The sequence below is a fragment of the Odocoileus virginianus genome, chromosome 6, assembly GCF_023699985.2.
Source record: "Odocoileus virginianus isolate 20LAN1187 ecotype Illinois chromosome 6, Ovbor_1.2, whole genome shotgun sequence".
Taxonomy (NCBI): Eukaryota; Metazoa; Chordata; class Mammalia; order Artiodactyla; family Cervidae; genus Odocoileus; species Odocoileus virginianus.
In genome coordinates, this window is record NC_069679.1 from 74,118,955 (window position 1) to 74,143,476 (window position 24,522).

The 24,522-nt window shown below is 41.0% G+C and overlaps 1 protein-coding gene across 14 annotated transcripts in view; it reads left to right on the forward strand.

Annotated features, from left to right (window-relative positions):
* TTLL5 (tubulin tyrosine ligase like 5) overlaps window positions 1–24,522 on the forward strand; it is a 315,511-nt gene that overhangs the window by 156,712 nt on the left and 134,277 nt on the right. For all 14 annotated transcript variants that reach the window (XM_020875764.2, XM_020875763.2, XM_020875766.2 and 11 more), the window contains one exon: window positions 4,860–5,014. In XM_020875764.2, coding sequence (XP_020731423.2) covers window positions 4,860–5,014 — 155 coding nt within the window. The remainder of the gene's footprint in view (window positions 1–4,859; window positions 5,015–24,522) is intronic.

Consider the following 24,522-nt stretch of genomic DNA (forward strand, 5'->3'; position numbering starts at 1 on the left):
AGACAGGCATGAATCTGTACTCATAGGATTTAGCCAGATCTGGTCAAGGCTCTAGAGCTGTGCTGTCCGATAAGATGGCCACGGCCTTCATGTGGCTTTTAAAATTTAAGTTAAATACAGTTTACAGTTCAGTTCCTCAGTCACAATGGTCATATTTCAAGTGCACAGTAGTCATCTGTGGCTGGTGACTACTGTGTTGAACTGTGCAGTTTATAGAGCATCTCCATCACAGTATGTTCTATTGGATAGTACTGTTCTAGAACAAGGATGGAAAATAGTTGTCTTCCCTGTCAGTTCTGATTAATTGGAGACAGCTGCCTGGAGGACTGTGTAAAGAAGACTCTGAGGCCATAGCTAAGTGAGCCCTAAATTATTTTATTACTCATTAGCAATGTATGTCCTGGGAAGACAGAGCTGGATGGTATGGAGGTAATTATGGCCTGGGTACTGAGTGTCTTCTAGACAAAAATCACAGAAGTAAGAGTTGAATATTTAGAGGGGCAAGTTGTTATTATTTAATAGAGACAGATGCCTTTTTTTTTTTTTCTTTCTTTAGCGGGAATCCTTTGCATAGAAAGATGAGAACTTTCAAAACTTTTCTTATTCCTTACATAATCTTACATTTAAGCAGTGGTCTTTTTTTTATATCTTTCTCAAAATAAATTAAGGATGCTTTGCTTTTATGTAGAAGGAAATAATAATGGCTACTAATTCTTGGTTTATCCATGAAATGCAGAATGGATGTTACATGAAAAAACAAAATTCACTCTGAGTCCAAAATTAGTTTTATGTTCGTACCATCTCTTACTGTATCTGCCAAGAACAAAACTGGTTGAGGATGGTTTTGTTTTGGGTTTTTTATTATTCTGTTTCTCTAATATGCTGTGGTGAAGGGTGACAAGTGGGAAATAAAATTTAAGGAAAAGGAGAAAAAGCTGGAATACTTCAGTTCAGTTCAGTCGCTCAGTCGTGCCTGACTCTTTGTGACCCCATGAACCACAGCATGCCAGGCCTCCCTGTCCATCACCAACTCCCAGAGTTTACTCAAACTTATGCCCATCGAGTTGGTGATGCCATCCAGCCATCTCATCCTCTGTCATCCCCTTCTCCTCCTGCCCCCAATCCCTCCCAGCATCAGGGTCTTTTCCAACGAGTCAACTCTTCGCATGAGGTGGCCAAAGTATTGGAGTTTCAGCTTCGGCATCAGTCCTTCCAATGAACACCCAGGACTTATCTCCTTCAGGATGGACTGGTTGGATCTCCTTGCAGTCCAAGGGACTCTCAAGAGTCTTCTCCAACACCATAGTTAGGTATAATCAATTCCTGTATAATCACTATTTTCAGAATGTGAGGTCTGTATCTGATTATATTTTCAAAAACTTCTAGTAATTGAGGACAACTAAGACTGTTTCCCTATTAGTTTCAAAACTGGAAAATGTTTTTTAAAACAAGAGTACCAGTTCTGCAACTGTTATGTGACCTTGAACCAATGACTTACCACAGCTTCTCTGACCCTTAGTTTCTCCATATCTGAGAAGAGAGTACTGGGGGAATTTCCTGACAGTTCAGTGGTTAGGACTTCCCTCTCCCACTGCCAAGGGGCTGAGTTCAATGCCTGGTATAGGAACTGAAATCCCAGAAAACCACATGGAGTGACCAAAAAAAAAAAGAGAGAGGAAAGAGAGTATCACAGTATCTACCTCTGTGAGTAATGGAAGGAGATAAAAACCTCACTTATAAGTACCTGGCACTTCTGCAAGGACTCAAATGTTAAGCCATAGGATTAGAGTAAAGTATACCACATGCATTAGAGGACTTTCTCTGTTTTCGTCTTGGCCCTGCCATCTAGTCAATTTGTTACTTTTATCTAATTATTTACCTCTTAAGACTTCAGTTGTCTCTTCTGTAAAATGGGAGTAACAATAGAAACTTCTTGAAAGGCTTGCTCAGGGTTAAGTGAAATTGTGCACATCAAGATGATGCAAGGGCATCTAAGCTGTGGGTCCCCAACTCCTGGGCCACAGACCTGTAGCAGTCCATGGCCGTTAGGACCTGGGCTGCTCAGCAGGAGGTGAAGTTTCATCTGTGTGTATAGCCGCTTCCCATGGCTTGCCTTACTACCCGAGTTCGGCCTTCTTTCAGATCAACAGCATCGGATTCTCATAGGCATGAATCCCAAGCCTAAAGTCAAGGCCAGATATCCTGAAATTGCCACAAAATAGAGATAAAGTGCACAGAATGTAATGCATTTGAATCACCCCCAAAACCCATCCCCCCTTCCCCTAGTCCAGGGAAAAATTGTCTTCCATTAAACTGGTCCCTGGTGCCCAAAAGGCTGAGTACTGCTGAGCTAAGCCCATGGCACATGGTGAACGTTCAGTAAATGTCAGTGATTATGATGAAAATGATGATTTAGTCACCAAGTTGTGTCTGACTCTTTCGACGCCGTGGACTGTAGCCCCCCAGCCTCCTCTATCCTTGGAATTTCCCAGGCAAGAATACTGGAAAGGGTTGCCATTTTCTTTTCCATGGATCTTCCCGATCCAGGCAGTTTCCCGCATTGCAGACAGATTCCTGACCTGCTGAGCCACCAGGGAAGCCCACGATGGAGACAGTGATGTCTCAGTTAGAGGCAGTCTGGCCAAGAGAGCAAATGCGCGTCTGATATCTCTTCTCCTTCCCATTCACTCATGGCCAAGCCAGAAAGTTTATAGTGACCATGGTAAAGTATGTACATTTTATTTTATTGCTGTCCCACTATTAATAAGCCTTTTTTATTAGGTTTTTGGCACAACTGAGTAAGACAGTAATTGGAGAAGTTGTTAGTTATCAGAAAGACCTTTCTACTTGGTAACGTCTTTATAAGCTGTAAGCTCATGTCTAATTTGAAAAGCTTAATCTTCAGGGCCAGGGGGGTTTAGTGTTGGGGCAAGGGTGAGCTGAGTCCTATAGGGAGTCCGATTGTCTGAGGATCATTGTAGCTTCTAGGTAGGGTGCAGGAAGAGGGTCAAGGCTCTTCAGAGGGGCCAGAGGGCACTGCCATCATCTGCTGCACTATCTTCCCTTTTGTCAGCGTGGTCCTTCTTCTCCCCTGGTGGTGGCAGAAAGGGGTCAAAAATATTTGAGTCTTTGGTGTGAAGACACAGTCCTGGGCCGTTGTCACTTACTGAATTCTGTAACTAGGAATGTAGCACTAGACTGCTAAAAATGACTTACTTTCTTTCAGATTTTAAAAAAAAATCCAGAATTATTCTATTTATATCAAAATTGTTACACTTTTGGGACACTCTTCTTGGAATTTAAATCTCCTCATGTCACTCTTCCCTATGTCTCCCACTCAGCACCCTGCCTTCAGCCTTAAGTTTACCGCCCCCGCCCCCCCTTCAGCATCTCCTGTGCATCTTATTTGAAATGTTTCTTGAAGCCTCCTTTTCTGATTCCACTCTCCCCATCCAGGTTTTAAGCTTATCAGCTCACACCTGTATTTTTCATATAATGTACATTTTTTTTTCTTTTGGATTATAAAAGTAATACATCCCTTTTAGGATTGTGTATCTGCATATGTATGCGTTTAAGGAAATTTGGATCTGCTCTCTGTACAGTTTCATATTGTGATTTCTTTTTTTTTTTAATTCAAGACATCAGCATGTTCCTAAATCATTAAGTATTTTGCAAAAAATTCTGGTGGATACATAACATTTCCTTATCTGTTTAGAGCAAAATTTATTTAACATATTTATTTAAATACTGTTAGCCATTTAAATCTTTCCTTTTTCAACATTAAAAAGAATGCTTGTTTTCAGTTTCTATTCACAGTATAATGTAGTGAGTAAGAACAGGGAATTTGGAGTTTCAGACAATGGTCAGATTGTAGTTCTGCCATTTATTCCTGTTTCCTTCTTTGTAAAGTAGGGATTATAGTAGTATTTGCCAACAGAATTATGAATGAGATGCATGTAATATACTTGTTTACTCAGAGCTTGGCACATTTTAAGTTCTGCTAAATAGTAACTGCTATTATAATACTCACCTCATTAATGATCTGCCATTTTTTTTTGCATAGTTCCTATAACTTAGACTAGCATCAAAGTGTACAAAAATTTTGGTACTTTTAATAATATGTTGGCAAGTTTACTTGTAGAAAGAGTCTACCAATGAATAGTTTCATAAATAGTATAAGTACACATCTAATATCACCCTTTGGCATTGTTAGGTACTATATATATATATTTTTTTTTTGGTACTATATTTTGTATTAGTATGTGTCAGTGTAATACATAAAAGTGTTATCTTGTAATTTACATTTCTTTGACAGTAGAACTGAGTAGTTTTGTTTAATTGGCTAATTATATTTGATTTTTGTAAATCGTTTCTTGAAGTCAGTGCCCATTTTTCTATTGCCTGTGCAACTTTTTTCTAAATCAGTGAGTTATCTAATTATTATTTATAACTAAAATGTATTGAGCATTTAGAACTTTCGTATGAGGACACAAGGGTCAGAAATGCTACGCAGTCTGCCTAATTCTTAGAAGCTTGAATGACACAGAGTAAATACTCAGTAAATACTTGTGCTCTTTGTTATCAATCTTTGTATTCTGCTGCGCCTGGCATAGTATGGTGCTTTGCACGTAGTAGGAGTGGGATAAATACTTGTTAACATATATTGACACTTGCTACCCTCAGCTCTGCTCTTGGATATGCACCGAAGTCACTCTTTAATGCCTGCCTTTGTCACAACCACAGTTTTAGCCCAGATGAGTCAGCATTGCCTGGACTCTACATGATTTCCCCAATATGTTTTTAATGATGCTTTTCTAAAACTCTGTAAAGTCAGTTTATTTCCCTCACTTCATTTCTAGGTAACAAACCTGAATTTGGCAAGCAGCGTCATAAACAGAAGCAGTGCTTCAACTCCCCCCACACTTCGGCCTGTCATCAGTCCCAGTGGCCCAACATGGTCAATACAGTCAGACCCCCAAGCTCCTGAGAGCCACTCCACCCCTCCTGGAAGCAGGTATGTAAGGGGCGTGGAGCCAGCATGTGGGTCACACAGAGGCAGCCTGTCCTGCACAAGTCATTCCCACTTTGAGTTGCCTGCACAGACACCGGGAAGACAGATGCCTCTCTCCATGTGTCCTAATCCTCTGATGCTTGGATACAGGGCCTCGTTTTACCTGTAGGACAGTTTTTGGCCAAATCAAATGAAAAGGAAATTTCTGATAGAGTTTAGCAAGTTTACTTCCAGGCTGAAAGAGCAAGACTTTTTACTGTGTTTTTGTTTTTGTTTTTGTTTTTAATTGGAGGGTAATTGCTTTACAGTGTCACGTTGGTTTCTGCCTATACAACCACACACATGAATCAGCCACAAGCATACATATGTCCCCTCCCTCTTGAACCTCCCTCCCACCTCTCACCCCTCTAGGTGGTCACAGAGCGCTGGGTTTACAGCAGCTTCTCACCAGCTGTGTGTATCACATATGGTGATGTCTGTGTCGATGTTACTCTCTCAATTCATGCCATCCTCCCTTCCCTCCGCTGTGTCCACAAGTCTCTTCTCTATGTCTGCATCTTTATTTCTGCCCTGTAAATAGGTTCATCTGTACCATTTTTCTAAATTCCATATATGCATTAATATATGATACTTGTTTTTCTCTTTCTTCACTCTGTATAACAGGCTCTGGGTTTGTCCACTTCACTAGAACTGACTCAGATTCTTTCCTTTTTATAGTTGAGTGATATTCACTCATATATGTACCACAACTTCTTTATCCATTTATCTGTCAGTGGAGATCTTGGTTACTTCCATGTCCTAGCTATTGTAAATAGTGGTGCAGTGAACTTTGGGGGGCATATGTGTCTTTTTGAACTACGGTTTTCTCAGGGTATATGGGCTTCCTAGGTGGTGCTAGTGATAAAGAATCCACCTGCCAGTGTAGGAGACACAGAAGACATGGGTTTGATCCCTGGGTTGAAAAGGTCCCTGGAGCAGAAAGTGGCAACCCACTCCCGTATTCTTGCCTGGAAATTCCATGGACAGAGGAGCCTGGTGGGATACAGTCTGTGGGGTCACAAAAAGTTGGATGTGACTGAGCACACACGCTCAGGGTATATGACCAGTAGTGGGATTGCTCAGTCGTATGGTAGTTTTATTCCTGGTTTTTTTTTTAAGAAGTCTGTACTGTCCTCCATAGTGGCTGTATCAATTTTCATTCCCACCAACTGTGCAAGAGGGTTCCCTTTTCTCCACATCCTCTCCAGCATTTTTTGTTTGTAATATTTTGATGATGGTGGCCATTCTGACCAGTGTGAGGTGATACCTTGTAGTTTTGATTTGCGTTTCTCTAATAATGAGCAATGTTGAACATTTTTTCATGCATGTATTAGCTTTCTGTGTGTCTTCTTTGGAGAAATGTCTGTTTAGGTCTTCTGTCCATTTTTCTGATTGGGTTGTTTTTCTGATATTGAGCTGCATGAGCTGCTTGTATATTTTGGAGACTAATCCTTTGTCAGTTGCTTCATTTGTAGTTATTTTCTCCCATTCTGAAGGTTGTCTTTTCACCTTGTTTTTGGTTTCCTTTGCAAAAGTTTTTAAGTTCAACTAGGTCCCATTTGTTTTTATTTCCATTACTCTTGAAGGTGGGTCATAGAGGATCTTGCTGCAATGTATGTCAAGGAGTATTCTGCCTATGTGTTCATCTAAGTTTTATGGTTTCTGGTTTTACATTTAGGTCTTTAATCCATTTTGAGTTTATTTTTGTATGTGGTGGTAGGAAATGTTCTATATTCATTCTTTTATACATAACTGTCCAGTTTTGCCAATACCACTTATTGAAGAGACTGTCCTTTTTCCATTGCATATTCTTGCCTCCTTTGTCAAAAATAGAGTGCCCGTGGGTGCGTGGGTTTATCTCTGGGCTTTCTGTCTTGTTCCATTAATCTGTATATCTGTTTTTATGCCAGTACCATACTGCCCTGATGACTGTAACTTTGTAGTATAGCCTGAAGTCAGGAAGGTTGATTTCTTTACCTCCATTTTTCTTAAGATTGCTTTGACTATTCAGGGTCTTACAAATTGTGAAATATTTTGTTCTAGTTCTGTGAAAAATGCCATTGGCAATTTGATAGGGATTGCATTGAATCTGTAGATTGCTTGGGTAGTAGAGTCATTTTCATAATTTTGATTCTTTGAATCCAAGAACATGCTATATCTCTTCATCTGTTTGTGTTGTCTTTGATTTCTTTCATTAGTATCTTATAGTTTTCTGTATATAGGTCCTTTGACTCTTTAGGTATGTTTATATCTAGGTATTGTATTCTTTTGGTTGCAATGGTGAATGGGATTGAGTCCTTAATTTCTCTTTCTGATTCTTTGTTGTTAGTGTATAGGAATACAAAGGATTTCTCTGTGTTGATTTTCTTTCCTGTTACTTTACTAAATTCATTGATTAACTCTAGTAATTTTCTGATAGGATCTTTAGTATCTTTCTATGTGTAAGTATCATATTATCTGCAAACAATGAGAATTTTACATCTTTTTTCCCAATCTGGATTCATTTTATTTCCTTTTCTTCAGTGATTGCCATGGCTAGGACTTTGAAAACTATGTTGAATAATAGTGGCGAGAGTGGGCACCCTTGTTTTGTTTCTGATCTTGGAGGATGTGCTTTCAGTTTTTTACCATTGAGGATAATGTTGGCTGTGGATTTGTCATACATGGCCTTTATTATGTTGAGGTAGGTTCCTTCTTTGAAGAGTTTTTATCATAAATGTGTGTTGAATTTTGTTCAGAACTTTTTCTGCATCTGTTGAGATTATCATATGATTTTTATCTTTCAGTTGGTTAATATGGTGATCACATTGACTGATTTGCATATATTGAAGAATCTTTGCATCTTTGGGGTAAACCCCACTTGATCATAGTGTATGATTCTTTTAATGTGTTGTTGCATTCTCTTTGCTAGAATTTTGTAGGATTTTTGCATCTATGTTCATCAGTGATACTGGCCTATACTTTTCTTTTTTTGTGATGTCCCCTTGTCAGATTTTGATATCAGGGTGATGGTGGCCTCATAGAATGAGTGTTCCTCACTGTACAGTTTTCTGGAAGAGTTTGAGAAGGTAGACATTAGCTGTTCTCTAAATGTTTAATTGGCTTCCCAGGTGGCGCTTGTGGTAAAGAACCTGCCTGCCAATGCAGGAAACATAAGAGATGCCAGTTTGATCCCTGGGTTGGGAAGATCACCTGGAGAAGGGAATGGCAACCCACTCCAGTATTCTTGCCTGGAGAATCACCATTGACAGAGGAGCCTGGTGGGCTACAGGTCCATAGGGTTGCAAAAAGTTGGACACAACTGAATTAACTGAGCATGCAACCATTTGATAGAATTCACCTGTGAAGCCATCTGGCCCTGGACTTTTGTTTTTTGGGAGAGTTTTGATCACAGTTTTGATTTCAGTGCTTCTGATTGATCTGTTTGTAATTTCTATTTTTTCCTGGTTCAGCCTTGGAAGGTTGAACTTTTCCAAGAATTTGTCCATTTCTTCCAGGTTGCTCAGTCAGTTCAGTTGCTCAGTCATGTCCAACTCTTTGCGACCCCATGGGCTGCAGCACGCCAGGCTTCCCTGTCTATCACCAACTCCCGAAGCCTACTCAAACTCATGTCCATTGCATCGGTGATACCATCCAAACATCTCATCCCCTTCCTCTGTCACGCTCTTCTCCTCCCATCTTCAATCTTTCCCAGCATCAGGGTCTTTTCCAATGAGTCGGTTCTTTGCATCAGGTGGCCAAAGTATTGGAGTTTCAGCTTCAACATCAGTCCTTCCAATGAATATTCAGGGCTGATTTCCTTTAGGATGGACCTGTTGGATCTCCTTGCAGTCCAAGGGGCTCTCAAGAGTCTTCTCCAACACCACAGTTCAAAAACATCACTTCTTCAGCACTCAGCTTTCTTTATAGTCCAACTCTCACATCCATACATGACTACTGGAAAAACCATAGCTTTGACTAGACTGGCCTTTGTTGGTAAAGTAATGTCTCTGCTTTTTAATATGCTGTCTAGGTTGGTCATAACTTCCCTTCCAAGGAGCAAGCATCTTTTAATTTCACAGCTGCAGTCACTATCTGCAGTGATTTTGGAGCCCCCCAAAATAATGTCTGTCACTGTTTCCATTGTTTCCCCACCTATTTGCCATGAAGTGATGGGACCAGATGCCATGATCTTAGTTTTTTGAATGTTGAGTTTTAAGCCAGCTTTTTCACTCTCCTCTTTCACTTTCATCAAGAGGCTCTTTAGTTCTTCTTTGCTTTCTGCCATAAGGGTCGTGTCATCTACATATCTGAGGTTGTTGATATTTCTCCTGGCAATCTTGATTCCAACTCATTCTTCATCCAGCCCGCTGCTTATAGAAGTCTCTTTGTATTTCTACATTGCCTGTTGTCATCTCTTCTTTTATCACTTATAATTTTGTTGATTTGAGTCTCCTCCCTTTTTTCTTGATGAGTCTGGCTAATGTTTTGCCAATTTTGTTTATCTTCTCAAAGAACCAGCTTTTAGTTTTATTGATCTTTGCGTTGTTTCCTTTTTTTTTTTTTTTTGTGCTCTGATATTTATGATTTCTTTCCTTCTACCAACTTTGGGGTTTGTTTGTTTTTTTTGGGGGGGGGTTCATCTTTTTCCAGTTGCTTTAGGTGTAAGGTTAGGTTATCTGTTAGATATCTTGTTTCTTAAGGTAAGATTCTATTACTATAAACTTCTCTCTTAGAACTGCTTTTGTTGCATCCCATAGGTTTTGGGACAGCATGCTTTTGTTGTCATGTGTTTCTAGGTCTCTTTTGATTTCTTTAGTAACCTATTGGTTATTTAGAAGTGTATTGTTTAACCTTCATGTATTTGTGTTTTTCACAGTTTTTTTTTTTTTTTTTTCCTGTAATTTATATCTAGTCTCATTGTGCTGTGGTCAGAAAGGTGCTTGATAAAATTTCAATTTTCTTAAATTTACCAAGGCTTGATTTGTGACACAATATATGATCTATCCTGGAGAATGTTTGTTCCTTGTGCACTTGAGAAGAAAATGTCTTCTGCACGTGGATGGAATGTCCTGAAGACGTCAGTTAGGTACATTTTGTCTGATGTATCATTTAAGGCCTGTGTTTCCTTATTAATTTTCTGTCTGGATGATTTGTCTATTAGTATAAGTGGAGTGTTAAAGTCCCCTACTGTTATTGTGTTACTGTCTATTTCCCCTTTCATGTCTGCTAACAGTGTTTGCCTTATGTACTGAGGTGCTCCTGTTGGGTGAATAAATATTTACAATTGTTATGTTTCCTTGATCCCTTGATCGTTATGTAATGTCTTTCTTTATCTCTTGTAATATTCTTTATTTTAAAGTCTGTTTTGTCTGATATGAGAATTGCTACTCTGGCTCTTTTTATTTCCATTTGCACGGTATATCTTTTTCTATCCTCTCATTTTTCAGTCTGTATGTGTCCTAGGTCTGAGGTGGGTCCCTTGTAGACACAATGTATGTGGGTCTTGTTTTGTATCCATTCAGCTACTCTGTGTCTTTTGGTTGGAACGTTTGATTCATTTATATTTAAAATAACTATTGATATATATGTTCCTATTGGTATTTTCTTAATTGCTTTGGGTTTGTTTTTGTAAGCCTTTTCCTTCTCTTGTGCTTCCTGCCTATAGAATTTCCATTAGCATTTATTGTAAAGCTTTTTTGGTTGGGCTAAATTCTCTAAACTTTTGCTTCTCTATAAATTTTTTTATTTCTCCATCAATTTTGAATGAGATCCATACTTAGTAATCTTAGTTGTAGATTTTTCTGTTTCATTACTTTAAATATATCTTGCCATTCCTTTCTGGCCTACAAAGTTTCTGCTGAAAGACCAACTGTTAACCTTATGGAATTTCTCTTTTATGTTACTTGTTGTCTTTCCCTTGCTGCTTTCCCTTTTTGTTTAATTCTTGTTAGTTTGATAAGTATGTGTTTTGGTGTGTTTCTTCTTCAGTTTATCCTGTATGGCACTCTCTGCGTTTCTTGGGCTTCATTATTTCCTTTCCCACGTTAGGGAAGTTTTCAAATATAATCTCTTCAAAAATGGCAGACCCTTCCTTTTTCTGTTCTTCTCCCTATAATTCAAACGTTGGTCCATTTAATATTGTCCCAGAAGTCTCTGAGACTATCAGTTCTTTTCGTTCTTTTTTTTCTTTATTCTTCTTTTAAGCAATGATTCGTACCATTATACCTTCCAGCTCACTTATCTGTTCTGCCTCAATTATTCTGCTATTGATTCCTTCTAGAGTATTTTTAATTTCAGTAATTGTGTTGTTTATTACTGTTTACTTATTTTTTATTTCTTTTAGTTCCTTGTGAAATGTGTTAAATGATTCTTGGCCTTTTCTCCATTCTATTTTGAAAATTTTGGATCATCTTTGAAAAGTAAAAGTGAAAGTCTCTCAGTTGTGTCCAACTCTTTTTGATCCCATGGACTGTACAGTCTATGGAGTTTCTCCAGACCAGAATACTAGACTGGGTAGCCTTTCCCTGCTCCAGGGGATCTTCCCAATCCAGGGATCAAACCCAGGTCTCCTGCATTGCAGGTGGATCCTTTACCTTCTTAGCCACAATACTGGAGTGGGCAGCCTATCTCTTCTCTAGCAGATCTTCTTCCCAGGAATTGAACCGAGGTCTCCTGCTTTGCAGGCAGATTCTTTACCAACTGAGATGTCAGGAAAGCCCTGGATCATCTTTACTGTCATTATTCTGAATTCTTTTTCAAGTAGTTTGCCTATTTCCTCTTTGTTTATTTGGTTTTGTTCCTTCATCTGCACAGTATTTCTGTCTTTTCATTTTGTGTAAAATACTGTGTTTGAGGTCTACTTTCCTTAGGGTATAGAGTCATAGTTCCGCTTGCTTTTAGTCTCATGGGTGAGGTTGGTCCAGTGTCTTGAGTAGGCTTCATGTTTGAAGGGACTTGTGCCTGCATTCTGGTGGGAGGAAATGAGTTTTTTCCCTCTGATGGGCAGGGCCATGTGAGGTGGTATATTTTGGGTGTCTATGGGAAGACTGTCTGCTGATGATTGGGTTGTGTTTTTGTTTTGCTTGTTGTTGGGTAAGGTATCCTGTGCTGGGCGCTGCAGGCAATCGGGTGTTGCTGAGTCTTGATATAGGTGGAGGCGTCTGTGGGAGTTCTCACTGATGAATACTCCCTGGGGTCAAGAGTTCGCTAGGGTCCTGTACTCAACACTCCCACTCCAGAGGCTCAGGCCTTACTTCTGGTCAGGCCGCCAAGATCTCACAGCTCTTTGTTATGCCAGTGCTGCTGCTGCCGCTAAGTCGCTTCAGTCCTGTCCGACTCGGTGCGACCCCACAGATGGCAGCCCGCCAGGCTGCTCTGTCCCTGGGACTCTCCAGGCAAGAGCACTGTAATAAAAGGGATTAAAACAAACAGGAACCCAGGAGACTGAAAATGAACCCCAGACAAATGGTGAAAGCAAAATTAGACAAATAAAAACAAAAACAAAGGAACATACACACACACAACACATACCACACACACATGAAACCAAAACACACCGGAGAAAATAAAGTTCAAGAGAGTGACCTGGCGAACAAAGGAAACCAAAAATAATATCAACCAATTAAAGACAAAACTAACTAAAACAATAAGCAGAAAATAAGACCAAAGCAGAGTGTCAGCTGAGGAATAAAGTGAAGAAAACAAAAGAAACAAACATGGTGAAAAAAGAAAAACAAATAGAAAAGCAAAGTTAAGTCAAAATATATAAAAAAGATACATATTAAAGTAAAACTTCAACAAGAAAAACAGCAACAACAACAAAAAAACATAAAAAGCTAAAATAGAAATTCAGTTATAGAAGTAGAAATATATAAAAGAAATAAAAAGTGTGTTAAAAAAGAGATAATAATAATAACCACAGCAACAAAAATAAAAGAATATTCAGAACCCACCATAGATGGAATAAAAATATAAGAATAATAATAACTATTTTTCTCAGGTCTCAGTTGTCAGCATCCTCACCCCCGACCCCACCTCACTGCTTGAGCCACACCCCACCTTCGCATTCTTAGGAGGCCTTTCAGTACTCAGGAGGACTGGTCTCAGGACCTGCTGTGGGGACAGTTCAGATTCTAATCTGGCCCTAATCCTACGTGCGCTTGCCTCCAATGTCCAGAGCTGCCAGAGCTAGAGAATTTTCTTTTGTAGGAGTACTCATTATCCTTTTATATATTCCATAGACAGAGAGTCTACCTAGTTGTTTTCGTGGGTTTAATTTACAGCTTATACAGCTTTTAGAAAGTTTTTTGATCCTCTTCCTTAGTCACTCCATCCCTGGAGCTTAATTGTGGTTTTATCCCCACCTCTGCATGTGGGTCATCCACAGGAGTTTGCTTCTGAGGCTGCCCTGGAGGCCTTGAGTCTGCCCCAGTGAGGATCAGGCCTGGAGGTGGCACAGCTGCTTGGGTCGCATGGACCCCAGCAGGACCAGGTGCATAGGGAAGTCAGTGCCCATGGGTGCAGGAGATATGGTGCTATTGGGATTGTTTTCTAGCCTCTAGCAGCTCTGCCCCAATGAGGGCCGAGCATGAAGGTAGTCTAACTGCTTGGATCGCGGGGATCCCAGTGGCATATACTGTGTTTAATCCTTGCTCATAGTCAACATTTTCATGTATTGACTTATGATATTTTCTCCTTGTCTCCTAATTCTTTTTTATACCTTCTACTATGCTGTGTTTCAGTAATTTTGGACTCTTTTTCTTTTGAAAAAGAGTTTTATGTATTTTTATGTAGGTTGTCTAATTAAACTCAGACTCTCTGGACAATGTTCATTTGGAAAGTGGGAAGGAAATTCCCTCTATGTAGTTGAGCAAAATGGGGGAGGATAAAATGCAAATAAATTCTGGCCATAAAGTCAGCAACTTCTACTTTAAAAAAGAAACCACTCTATTGAAATCTAGTCTCCGTCTGTATTTTAAGTCCTTCTGTATAAAAAAAAAAAAGAAACAGATTCCCAGTCCATCTTGGCTCTAATGGCTATTAAATATGGGTTTAATTGTATCTGTCCCTGAGTCAGATGACCTAGAGAGTAATGTGACTGTTACGACGAAGTATTCCAACCAACTGAGAGATATTGTTCCCTCCAAAAGAGGCTCTCCTTCAAGTGTCCCACCGGGTCCCCACCCCCAGGCCAGCACGTCAGCCCCTGCCAGCCAGCCACCTCTCTGGATGCTCTCCTGCCCTGAGGAGCAGTGACCGGAAGGCTTAGGCATGGAGGAAATACCTAATTGTTGTCCAGGTATCTGTTGCCATTAGAATGATGACTTAAGGAACTAATTTGGGAAGTAGAGCCTCTGCCCAGGAAGCAAGATAAACATAAGCACATTACATCATGCTCTGGTACAGTGTCTTTCATACCAGTGATCATTGTGGTCAAGGGTGAAAAGAAGCATCTTGGTTCAGAATTAGGAAGTGTTGAAGACCACGAGGCAGGACTTTTGAAGATAGGCCATCCTCCCACATGCTTCTCTTCACAGAAGAAGTCTCTCCTTTGGTGATTTACAGTTACAGAGTAATCACATTCCTAAAACATAAGTCGTAAAAAAGAAATTCTGTTTATGCCACAGAGCTTTATTTTCCATATAAAATATTTCCAAATATTCCATTTTCATTTTACAATCTGAACCTTGTTTCTATGGAAAACATTTTCTCCACAGTCTTGGATAAAACATTTTCTCCACAGTCTTGGATATATTGTCTTTATCCAGGACTGCAGTTGTTTTCCATGTGATAAACAATGTCAAGACTGTACATTTTGGTCAGACACAGCATGCGGGCATCAGATCCTCAACCAGGGATTGGGAATTCCATGCCCCTTGCAGTGGGAGCACAGATTCTTAATCACTGGACCACCAAGGAAAGTCCTGAGTTTTTGCATTTTTTATAGTTTGTATTTGGAGTAAAAAATTATGGCTGGGTTTAGAGCCTTCTCTTGGTGACATCTGTTAATGCTGAGACACAGAACAATGGAGGGATCCGTCCAGGTCAGAGGCAGGACCTAGGGCACAGTGCTGTGAATGGCCTGCTCCCAGCAAGGCTGCACTCGTGGGCTGTGGTGGACATGGCACACGATACAATCAGTGTCACAACCGCTGGCACCAGAAATAACCCCTGCAAAGTTCCCTGGTCTTTCCCTTTGGGGGTTAGTTGTGCCATAATATCCCTGTCTTCACCTCTTCTTCAAGTTCGAGGTCAGTTTCTAGGCCCCATTCTAGTCCTGGGTAGCCCTAGAAAATCTTCCCCTACCCCCAAACAACCTCTGGTTGCCAGGACAGCCTGGACGCTCAGCTTGTGAGTTCTAATTCCATGGGGAATTCCCAGAGATAGCCACTCACAAGCAGCCCTAAGTGAATTCTCATGAGGTCCTTCCAGAACTGGCGATGACGTGGGCCCCCAAGCCAGACCTCCCTCAAGCATTCTGCTCTGTTCCAGGCCTCAGTTTCTTTATTTACCTGGTAAGTTACTGTTTTGTAAATATTTATTTAGTTTCTTATTGTTCCTTTCTTAGTAGTAAGGGTGACTAAGTTTAATGAATAAGAGCTGAGTAGCTTAGAGTTGTGAGTTTTATTACTGGTTTTGACACTAAGTGACCCTAAACTATTCATTTAATCTTTTTATTGGATAAGCATACTTACACATAAACTGGCCTGTTTTTGAGAGCTTTTAGGTTGTCCTTAAACCACTTTGATCTCCCTGGAAGTGGGTGCTAAGTAAATAAAAGGTACTCTTACGTGTCCATCCACAAAAGCATCGGTGGATTCCAGTGCTGATAAACTCTCATAATTCACTCGACCAGGGGCTGCCCTGTAAACAGTGAAAAGACATAAAGAGATCCACTGCTGGCTGTACTTTTCATCTGCATATTGGAGGATTCAATGACTTGGTAGCCACAGGAATGAAAACTAGTGACTCACAAGAGCTCTGCAAATAGTGTTATTTTTCATTTCCCTGTGGTGTTGCTATTGTTCTCAATTTTATGGATCACACAAGTTTTCACCAGACAACCTTGTTCTTCCCCCGCTGTTTTGAAACCATCCCAAGTATAGCCCAGGGCTGTCGTCTCCCATTGGGTCAGTGTGAGCTCAGCCCAGCTCCTCAAATCCCTCGGTTCCTCTGGTCTGTCTGGAGTCCCTGTTGGAGCTTTGTTGTGGGAGAGGAAGGCAGAGAGCCCACGCCTTGCCCAGACAGTCTGAGGCCTGGCCGTGGAGCTTGCAGTTCCCTAGACACTTGGAGTTGGGCTTGGCCAGCCATTCCTCTGTTGTTACTTTTCGGAGGTAATAAGTGAGATTAATTGCAGGCCAGTCTCCAGAAGAGAATGTAGTCAGGGCCAAATGCAGTCACATGTTTAGAAACCTGAGGTGTGCCTCTGAACAAGGCTGATTGAGAATGATACAATCCACGATGCAGGTACCGAGTGTTTGCAACCTCTTTTTTTCTTAAAGGAGTTGTATTTGACTTCTATATACTGATGATGTTGTTGTTATTTAAGTAGCTCAGTCCTAATCTTTTCCAACCTCATGGACTGCAGCCCACCAGGCTCCTCTGTCCGTGGAATTCTCCAGGCAAGAATACTGGTGTGGGTGGCCATTCCTTTCTCCAGGGGATCTTTCTGACCCAGGGATTGAACCTGCGTCTCCTGTTGCAGGCAGATTCTTTACCACTGAGCCACCTGGGAAACCCCTAGATGCTGATACCTGGGTATGGAGCTTTTCTTTAGCCAATGAAATGGCTAGGGTTTTTCAAGCTGCCTTTTAATTATCGATTTTTCTGGGCACTTGGGGAGTTATTCAGAGCTGAGAATTGATGTTGAGAGGCACCTCCTCATTACTGCCAGCCTTGCACGGCACTGGACTACGTCAGGGAGGAGCACTTTCTAGGTGAGGAGTGCATCTTTCTTTGGGAGACCTGGAAGGGTTACTGTAAAGTTTTGGCTGCTGCTTGGAATGATTTGGGAAGAACAGGGCCTCAGACAGCTTGGCAGGAGCCTGACGCTCTGTTTTTTTCCAGTCCAGCCCTTCCTTGTGGATCGAGCTGTCAGGGAATCCCACGAATGTCTGGCTTCTGCCCCTTTGTATGTTTTTCCAGCATTTGTCATTGAATTATTTTTATCCATCTCTGGCTTTTTCACACACACAACCTGGGGATTTGTCTGTTCCTCGATGTTAAAGGTGCGGGGGAGGTTGAAGGCACGGCCCTGAGTCTGTTCCTCCTTTTTGTGACATCGTGGACCAAGGCTGCTTGGCCGGGTGGCTTCCACTCTGGAAAACAACTGTATTTTAGAACTTTAAATTCAGTACGAGGGAATGGGGTACAATGAAGCCACAAATCTTGGAAATTTGGGCGCTATTTCACATTACCTTATTCCTCTGCCTGCTTACTTTTTAGTAATAAATTATAGTCTGGTCCCTTTCTTTTACCTAATTTTTTGGGACCAATTTCCAGAGATTTTGATACCAGTTCAGCTAATACTTTTTTCCCTTCTTTAAGATTATTTTTTTCTGAATGTTCGTAGAGACTCAGGACTCTGACTTCCCACCATTTCATTTTTAGTTAGTCTTCAGAAATACTGAGTTTATTTTCTTTAAAAATAAACCCTCTATTCATTTGCTGTGCGTTAGGCATTGTGTTAGCACACACCACCTGGGGCTTTGTCTATTCCCCGATGTTAGAGGTGTGGGGGAGGTTGGAGGCACAGCTGTGAATCTGTTCCTCCTTTTTGTGACATCGTGGACCTAGGCTGCTTGCCCAGGTGGCTTCCACTCTGGAAAACAACTGTATTTTAGAACTTTAAAATTTAGAGTTCTAAAACTGTATTTTAGAACTTTAAAGCTGCTGTGGAGTACTGACAAATAAGACAGAATTGTCCTGTACTGTTCAGGAACTATCTTCTGTTTTTAGCCTAGCACACACCACTTTGTTATTGTTGTTATTGTTTAGTCTCCAAGTTGCGCTCGATTCTTTTGTGAGCCCATGGACTGTAGCCTGCCAGGCTCCTCTTCCCAGGCAAGAATACTGGAGTGCGTTGCCATTCCCTTCTCCAGAGGATCTTCCTGACCCAAGGATTGAACCCGGGCCTCCTGCATTGCAGCTGGATTCTTCACCACAGAGCCACCAGGGAAGCTCTGCAGGGGACTGGGTAGGGTCTAAAAGAGTTTCAAGACCTGGTGTTGGATCACTAAAAGGCTACCATCTGGCAGCAAGAAGGAGCCACATACATGTGGAATGGTTAGGAATCTGCGTCGGGCAGCATATAACAAAGATTTAAATTTGTGACACAAGCAAGTAGAAGAAAGGGAGTGCAGAAGAGGATGTAAGGATTGACCCTGCCACATGCTACAACGTGGCTGAATCTCGAGGACACTATGCTGCATGAAATGAGCCAGTCACAAAAAGACAAATACTGTAGGATTCCACTCCTATGAAGTTATCTAAAGTTGCCTAAATCATAGAAACAGGAAGTAAAAAGGTGATTGCCAAGGGCTAGGGGAACAGAGGATGGGGAATTAGTGTTTAATAACCATACAGTTTCAGTTTTGCAAGATGAAAAAGTTAGATTTTTTGCATAGCAGTGTGACCATACTTAACACTACTGTACTCATAAAAATGGTTAAGACAGCAAATTTAAAGTCATACATTTCTTTAAACCATGATAAAGAGACTAGGAGGAGGAAGACACTAGGTTTTAAAAGAGAGTCCCATAGGTAGGCAAAAAAATTACCAGAATGGAAAGGCTTTGCTTCCATTCTCTCCGTTTGTTTAGGGAAATTATTCTGGAACCAGTCCTTTAAATGCTTCTATTGATATATTCTTTAAAAGCATGTTAACTTTATAGGAAAGGGGGCCATCGACCCCTATTAGCAAGATGGCATGGTGTAGTGAAAAGAGAAGGGACTTCAGGATTTGCCTTACTGAGTATGTGACCTCGAGCAAGTTAACCTAGCTTCTCTGAGCCACAGTTTCCCCATCTGCTTAAAAACGCAGATGATAATACCTACCTCATTAAGTTGTTTCAAGATTTAGTTGAGTTGTGCATGTCAAAGCAGCCAATGTAATGCCTGGTTTGGGTGTAGGTTCTTGATACCATTTAGTTCCCTTCCTGTGGGAAAAAAAAAGGAAGAAACTTAACAATTGGACTTGCCTGGGATGTGGGATTCCTCCACTCCTTGTTTTAGTATCTGGTTTAGAGGAAACTGGCTGTGAGCCACAGGCAGTGTGGAGGTGTGCTGGAGAGATGCGGCCGTTGCAGCTGAGGAGTGGAGGGTATCAGAGTGGGGCCAACAGGAGAGACTTTCTTCTCTTTGACCCCTCTCTTGAAGGGTGACTTCTTTCTACTCAAGAGGCCCTTCCTCTCTGCTATCTTCTCCCCAATGTTGAAATTTCCATTGCGGCTCAGTGTTCCAGCCAGTAAACACTCATATTTTCCATCTATCCTGGGGGTCGAGCTTTGGGAGAGCTTTTCTCTGGAGGAGTTTGGAGCTTATAATTTTGTACTTTATCCTGTTATATAAACAACACTCTGTAGCCAAAGAGCACAATCACAAAAAGAAACCACTTTGGGGGTGGTGATGGGGTGGCGGGGGGAGTGCAGCCTAAAAGCCAAAAGGAAACTCTTGCTTGTTCAGAGTGCTGCCGAAGTGATAGTTCTCTCCTTGTCCTCCTTCTGTTCCTGGAAAATGCAGTTTACCTGACCGCCTTCCTCCTGAGTTTTAGCTTTCGCTGCTCCTTCGCCTGAGTCTCGCCCGCCTCTGGCACGGAGGAAAGGCGTGATAAAGGCGCGGAGTCCTCTCTGCTGCTTTTCTCGCTCAGCCAGACACACGGCCTGTCAGGCGTTAGGTCTGTGTCAGTTCAGGCCCCGGGACAGTCTCCAGTCTCTCCCGCACCCAGAGATCTGAGCGCCACAGGCGTCTGTGCCAAGGCCAGCATGACTGGACTTCTGCCTCTTTGAAGGAATGTTGGTAAAAACTTTGGAAGTGTGTCAAAGCTCGCTGGCTGGACCTCATACCGGGGCCTAGGCAAAGGAAGTTCGGGAATGTTTGGGCCCAGACTCCGGCGTGAAAGACGGGGGAGCTTTTCTTATCTACAAGTCAGAATAAAATGCAGCTCGCTTTGTGGTTTGCCAGTGTAGCATGTTTCCAGTTTAGGTTGCTTCCCCCTGCCCCCCCCCCCCCCCCCCAAGCATCTAAGGTAAAGCACCTTATGTACAGTTCACACCTGCACACTCAGACACATACAGAGTGATTGTTAGAGGCGAGGCCCTTTGCTTTTTAGCCACTCGCTTTGTAATTTGATATCCATCCACAATTGATGACTATTTTGGTTTTAAGAGGACTGAATGACAAAAGTCCATGTACAAACAGAATGAGACTCCTTTTCTAGAATTAGGAAGTTTTATCAGAGTTACTTAATTCATATTTCAGTTTCTCACACAGTTTTTCTATCATCTTTCCCATGTAACTGGTTACCAGCCCTGACAGAGTTGAAAAGATAAACAGTGGTGAAGAAACACTGTATCTTTGTTTCGGACTCCTGTAGAGAAACACTGATGATCCATGTTACAGCTTACTTAATGTTGACTCAACACATTTAGGACAACCAGCTGGCTTCCCTGAAACCTTTAGCTAATAAAGACCTCAACCTACCCTCATCTTTTTTAGCTCGTCTTTCTGCTAAAAACGTCTCAGCATGTTACTGACCAAATACAAAGAAGATATCACTTCTTTATTTTTAAGTTCTAGGGTTTAAAAGGCTAAAAGGAAAAAACCCTCTTGATTCTATATTTTAATAAAACAGTAGACTTGTGTATCTGATAAGTAGTAAAGATTCTCTCGTCCCTGCAGCCATTTTGCAGAGCAGAAGTTTGGTGTAAGTTCTGGTTTGGGTGTAGGTTCTTGGTACCAGTTCTTTTTCCAGAAAAGAATAACACAAAATTAGACTTGCTTAAGATACAGTATTGCTATACCACTGAGTTTAGATGCAGCTGGCCACTGCACATGTCAAGTGTCATATTGTATAACAGTAGAGAAAGCAGTTATACCTAATCTCTGAGGTTTACCTTACTTGCTTTTATTGTGAAGTGAGGATCCATATATTAAAATTTTGATTACAAACTATTAAAATGCTCCTAAGGAAAAATAGAGAAGCTCTACTTAAAAGGTAACATTTTAATACGGAACCAAGTGTTCTTTGGGAGATGAGAGTAGGGCTGGAGGTGAGAGAGGTAGTATATGAGAGTTTAGGAATTCAGAGTGTCACATGGCAGGCCCAGGTGTTCATAATAAGTAACAGTAGCACTCTTGTCCTAATTGGACCATTCTTATGCTTTAGAGGAAATAAAGGGATGTTTTTTGGCTTTTATGAATTATCAGGCTAAGACTTGTATTAATTTGGCTTCAAAGCTAATAATCAATACCATGTTTGCCTGGTTTTATAAAAGAAGTTTTACTGTCTTCATGTGATGAAAGTGAAATATGGATGCATCTCAGTAATGTGACAATAATCTAGAAATCTTTAGATGAGAAAATCAGGCTTTCTGGTTCCACAGGTAAGGAAACCATAGGGGGGTGGTGGTCATAAATAGGTTGTACTTAAAGGCTACAGGAAATCAAATTATGTTCTTGTGAAGTTGGGTTGCACCAAGGAAAATTGAGTAGATGAAAAAATCTGTCTATGTTATTAGTGTTCTCAAGTATCTTGCTAGCTGCTTGAACCCAAACACTGACATTTGAAATACAAGACCCTAAGAGAAGAGTTTTGTTACCTTCTTCACCAAATATTTAGTATATTGAAATACTTGAAAAGAAAGGTGAAACTGGTAATAAGTAATGTTCCAGCTGGGAAATGGCTTCATCTGGTAGTTGTTAAAACAATGTTATCCTAAAAAAGTTAACATGTTACTGAATATCTCCTAAATGCAAGGCAGGGGGCTGACTCTGAAGGAAGTAATAGACGGGGTCTCTTTGTCCACAAGGAGGAAATTTGATAGTCATTTAAGTTATTAATACAAGCAGTGAAAGGCAATATGCACTTAATTGTAGACAACGAGGACTATGCTGTGAGTGGTACACCTTCAGAGGAGAAATAGGTCACTCTGACTGGAGAAGGTGGCAAAAGCTTCATGGTAAAGAAAAATGACTCTGGAAGGGTAACTAAGGCTTGGGTAGGCAGAGAGGCTAAAGTTAATCATTTAAGAGATAACTGCATGCTTACTTCGTGCTTGACTCTATGTGAGCATCTATGAGATCGAGAAATGTGTGGCATGCTCATGTACGTTTGAGCTGACACTCAGCAGGACGGTCTGGAGAATACTTCCCTGGGAGTCTAATAATTTTTGGCACATGAAACACAGAGCAAGTGATTAAAGTGGAGGGTGTATGGGCTCAGTGCATGCATGTGTGCTTAGCTGCTTCAGTCGTGTCCGACTCTTGCGACCCCGTGGATTGTAGCCCACCTGGCTCCTCCGTCCATGGGATTCTTTAGGCAAGAATACTGGAGTGGGTTGCCATGCCTTCCTCCAGGGGATCTTCCTGACCTAAAACCCACATTTCTTAATCTCCTACATTGGCAGGCAACTTCTTTACCACTAGCGCCACCTGGGAAGCCCTTATATGGGCTCAGAGGAGCTCGCAATTCAGGAAAGGCACTAGAAGATGGGTGGAAAGATCAGGCTCTGCAGAGGAAGGGTTTAAATACAGTCCTAGATTATATGTAGGCTACAGACTGGTGCAGGAAAGCGGAGGGAGAAAAAGAGAGGTAATGTACAAGGGGTTTCAGGCATTTTCAAGGGACAATCAGTAGGAACCAGTCTGGCTGATAAAATGTATTAAAGTGATAGAAACTGAAATCAAAGTGGGTCCTAACTGTAAAAGAGATTTTTCAGTTCGTTCAACTAAAAAATTCTAGAAATTGATGTTGGGGCTTTATGAAGCATCAGTCATTCTTTCTGATTCCTCTAGGTCACAAGTAAGTGAGAAACTATAGAAAACAAAATCAAAGATAGCAAAATACTGATTTATTACTGATAAAGATAAGCTGGAGATTATGTCTTGAAAATATGATACAAATGGCTTCTACTTTTCAAGATTGTTTTTCTAATTTGCCTTCTTTATTTTAAAGATTCTCTTTGTATTTTGTTAATTCTGATAATGATAACAAAATTTTTAAGGAAAAAATAAAAGGAGCTTCCAATGTACCACAAACATAAAAAGAAAAACAAAACAAAAAATAATTTTCAAGGTGAATACCTGTACCTGGCCCAAATCTACCTTTCCAGTTTTATTCTTCACATACTTAGTTCCAGCCAAATGCAGTGGATCAAAATGGTACATTTTCCCATCCTTATACCATTCTGTAATACTTATCCTATTAGTTTCCTGTGATTATACTTCATGAAAGTGTAAGCTGTCTTATTCACTATTGTATCCCAGTGCCTTGGTAAACACTAGGCACTTAAACATAAAGAATAAATATTAAGTAAAGGAAAGAATGAATGAATGAACAGACTCCCTGCTCCTCACCTGTGTCTTTGTATGTCCAAACTCTTTCCTCCTACAGGGCTCAGCTCAGCTTAGGCTTTCTGCAACCTTCCCTGATGACATCCCAAGAAAATATCATTAGATTTTCCCTTCCTTATATTCCTCCACCAAACGCATGTTCCTAAAAGGTATAATTCAGAGGAAGCTCTGGCTTAGTGTCCAATTTTAATTCCCAGATAACTGATCTCTGTGGCTCTTCCTAGCCTGATGATATGAACACTAGGGAAAGAAGCTCTGTTTCTTCTCCATTGAGTTCAGAGCTCACACAGCCACCTTCCCAAGTCATCAGGTCCCTTCAGTTCTTTCTAGTTATCTAAGATCAAAAGTGCCCTACAGGCAAAAGGCCCTCTGCCTTGGGAGGGAAGGGGCCGGGAGAGGTGCTCTTGGAAGGGGCAGGGTGTGAAAGAGGAAAAGGCAGACCCTTATTTTTACCAACATCCTCCCCACCCCACCAGACCCACAGGAATCTTGAGAGCCACTCCTAGAAGGTACTTAGGAGTGAAAGGGCATACTATACTTTGATAGCCTAGTATAGGATGGCTGTCTCTTTACTTTCAGCCTTTTCACACTGGTTGACTAATAAGTTGTGATGTTTACTGAATATGTGTATATGTGTAACGTTTCAGATTTTTGGTGTTTTTTGCAGTAGTTCCTCTCTCCTCTCTGTCCTCTATTTGATAGACTTATATTCAGCCCTCCACAGGTCTGCATCCATGTAGTATGTAGAAGTATTTAGGGAAAAAAAGATTCAGGAAGTTCCAAAAAGCAAAACTTGAATTCTCCATAGTCCAGTAACTGTTTATACAACATTCACATTTTATTAGGTATTAGAAGTGATCTGGGCTTCCCAGGTGGCGCTAGTGGTAAGGAGCCTGCCTGCCTGTGCAGGAGACCTCAGAG